This window comes from Brachionichthys hirsutus, chromosome 18 (genome assembly GCF_040956055.1).
Source record: "Brachionichthys hirsutus isolate HB-005 chromosome 18, CSIRO-AGI_Bhir_v1, whole genome shotgun sequence".
NCBI classification, from domain to species: domain Eukaryota; kingdom Metazoa; phylum Chordata; class Actinopteri; order Lophiiformes; family Brachionichthyidae; genus Brachionichthys; species Brachionichthys hirsutus.
Window position 1 is genome coordinate 8382115 of NC_090914.1, and position 2970 is coordinate 8385084.

The 2970-nt window shown below is 38.8% G+C and overlaps 1 protein-coding gene across 1 annotated transcript; it reads right to left on the minus strand.

Annotated features, from left to right (window-relative positions):
• Positions 1-307: 307 nt before the first annotated feature.
• Positions 308-2566, minus strand: LOC137907626 (protein yippee-like 5). Its single transcript, XM_068751981.1, has 2 exons — positions 2426-2566; positions 308-2301 (listed from the first exon to the last, which is right to left on the minus strand). Exons 1-2 carry the CDS (start codon positions 2564-2566, stop codon positions 2077-2079), a joined length of 366 nt encoding a protein of 121 aa, XP_068608082.1. The 3' UTR covers positions 308-2076.
• Between the last annotated feature and the right edge of the window lie 404 nt (positions 2567-2970).

The following is a 2970-nucleotide window of genomic DNA, read 5'->3' on the forward strand; positions in this document are numbered from 1 at the left end:
TAACGTCAGAGAAAAGGAGTTGTGTCATGCTCCTAAAAAAAGCATCTTCAGAGATCTTCCTGTTAACCAGGATACTGGCGCCACCTAGAGGGCTGCATGTGTTGTTTGGCCCATCATAAACCAATCTGAATTCCCTTTATAGTCAATATAAACATGGATTTTAAATCCATGGCTGCTTAATATTCGCAAATTTGTCTTTAGAGTCAGTTTCAAGGTAAAATATTTTAACAAAAAAAAGGCTAAAGAAGAATAATGCAATTTAGTGGTGGATAAATCATCATAGCCAGGTTTCAAACAGCATCTCCATTTTATCAGACACGCACATATGACAGTAAACATGCTTTATGATATAAAGGAAATACAAATGTAACCAAGCAAGACTATATTTATTTAGAAATTACAGCAGAAACAAATCTTGCTATTGTCATACAAGAAACTCTTTTTTTCCAAAATCAATCAATATCCAATGAGATAAAAGTATCAGTAAATAAACTCATAATCATATAAAATAAAGCAAATAAAAGAAATCACACATCAGTAATTGTTAAAGTGAACATCAAAATAATATTCTGCCAAACACATAACCACTGGCTGCCCTCTGCACCAACTTGTATTGTCGGTAATATGTATGAATAGTTAAGGTTAAGCGATCTCGCATGACCTGTTAAAGGTGCCTCCAGTGGGGGCTGGAAAAGTATGGTATGAAATGACACAATGCCACACCAGGGCCATGATGCTGAGGTATAACCCACTCGTAATAATAATCTCAAATGTCATAAAGTAGTTGTTTTTTTTTCCTTTCTTGTAAATTTGACATTTTGGTTGAAATATTCACATAATACTGACAATGTAAAATAAAAATGGAGGCTCTGTCTGAGAAGACAAAGTCTCAGCTTTAAAGTCGAACCTAGGATTAAAAATAAAGGATGGGTCATTAAGTAGGAGATGAATATTTCAGTAAACTGAACTAAATAAAATCTCATTTAAACACACTTTCATTGCGAAGCTTCCAGCATTGTAATGTAATCACTGATCAGTAGATGTGTGACAAAAAGCTTTTTGTTAGTCTTCAATTATCGATCTCTTTCATGACCCGTCCTCTCATAATCCTGTCCTAAAGCAGGCAGGCAGCCAGTGGATGTTTCCATTGCACCCCAGAAGGTACATGCGCTTCATAAATCAGCAAAGAGATGTCATGCATCTCACACGGTACATCGGTTGGAATGTGGTAGAACTGAATTGAACAGTAGAATCAATTGTAGGATTGACTATTGTTGAGGTCACTTCCACACTATCAACTACAATCAACAACGATAAGCCACTTGACTTACATTCCTATAATGTGTAAATACAAATAAACACACAAAATTTGAACCAGATCAAAATAAAACTTGCATCATGATGAAAACACAACAAATATTTAAATATGACATCAAACTCTGCAGTATTTACAGCATCATTTGGATGAGAACATAACTTTTAAACGCAATTACATTATTTACACTCCGAGCTAATAAAAGGATATAGAAATAACAACCCTCGTCTTCTTAATGACATTTACTGCTCATCGGTGAAAAAATACACTCGTACAAAGTTGACAACACAAAAGCACAAGCTTCTTTAGACCAATACGTAGAGTGACGTGCCATCAGTCCATGTCATTTGCAGTGTAACGTGGATTGGGTACTTTGCTCATGTGTGGATGAACATGTTTAGCTCTATTCCAACTATCTAAATAAAATAATAATAAAAACAAACAGGTGTTTTGTTTTGGTCATGAATGACCATGTATTATCATGTACGTGTTGCCATATTAAAACTGTAGAGCATGCTTTGCGCACAGCTGGTGAAAGTGATATTACTGTCTGTGTCCTATGCTGTTTTGGGGTGGCGCCGTGAATCAGGAAGTGTTTCAAGAAAGCCTATTCTGCAAGAATAGAGCCAGCAAACCAATCTTCTAAGAGGTGTGAAGGGGCTGAAGCTGAATCTTGACTGACCATTGAGTCTGCAGGTGGTGGCGGTGTGCAGCGCAGAGACAAGTAGATAAGGGAGATGAGTCAATCAAACGTTAGGGGCTCAAGAGTTGTCTGAGGGGACATGCTCTTCGAAACCCTCGCTTTCCCTCACCAACGCCCTCTCCAGGATGACACGTCCCTCCTTGTACCGCTGACTGTCCTCGGTGGCAAACTCATAGATCCAGCCAAGCTTGCTGTTGCAGTTCTTGCAGCTGACATCCCTTACCATGTGTCTTCCAGTGAGCATCACTCTGTCCTGCACCTCACTATACTGGAGATTCACCACCTGGGGGGGGGTTGAGACACAAGTATGCACACACATTTTGATGCATGCAGGAAAACGGGCACTCAATATGCATGCCTTGTTTGGTTCAGGATTTTATGCAAGATATTGCTCGTTGTTTTTGTACCTTGTTGAAGAGGAAAGCTCTGCCTGTGGCTCCTGTGAAACGCGTGGAGATAAGCTCAGATCTATTCGTCAGGATGGTGTCACAGTTGGCGCAGGAAAAGAGGCGCGTTCCACCAATATGGTCCAAGAAAATGCGTCCCATCGTTAAATTTGTGGGCGCGACTGAACTAAAGCTAAAACAAAACACAGAAGAAAAAAAAAACACACGTTTTACAACATTAAATAAAACAAGGACATTTGACAACTCTTGCCATAATGTGAATAAAATGGTAGATACTTCAACAACTTTGCTGGACAAGGTTGAAATCAATTAGAGTGAATTGTATTCACACTGTTAAGATTTCCATGCATCCATCTAAAAATGTAACGGGGCTTTAATTCGAACGTGGAGTGCGTGTTTGTAGCGAGGAGAATAGCTTGTTGAAATGCATGATCAGAACCAAAGCAGGGCTCCGTCAAACATGTCGGACGAACTTACACAAGATACGTGAAGAGAAACTAATCCAAAATCCAAAAACAATGACAAAATACAGATTGCGAGACATA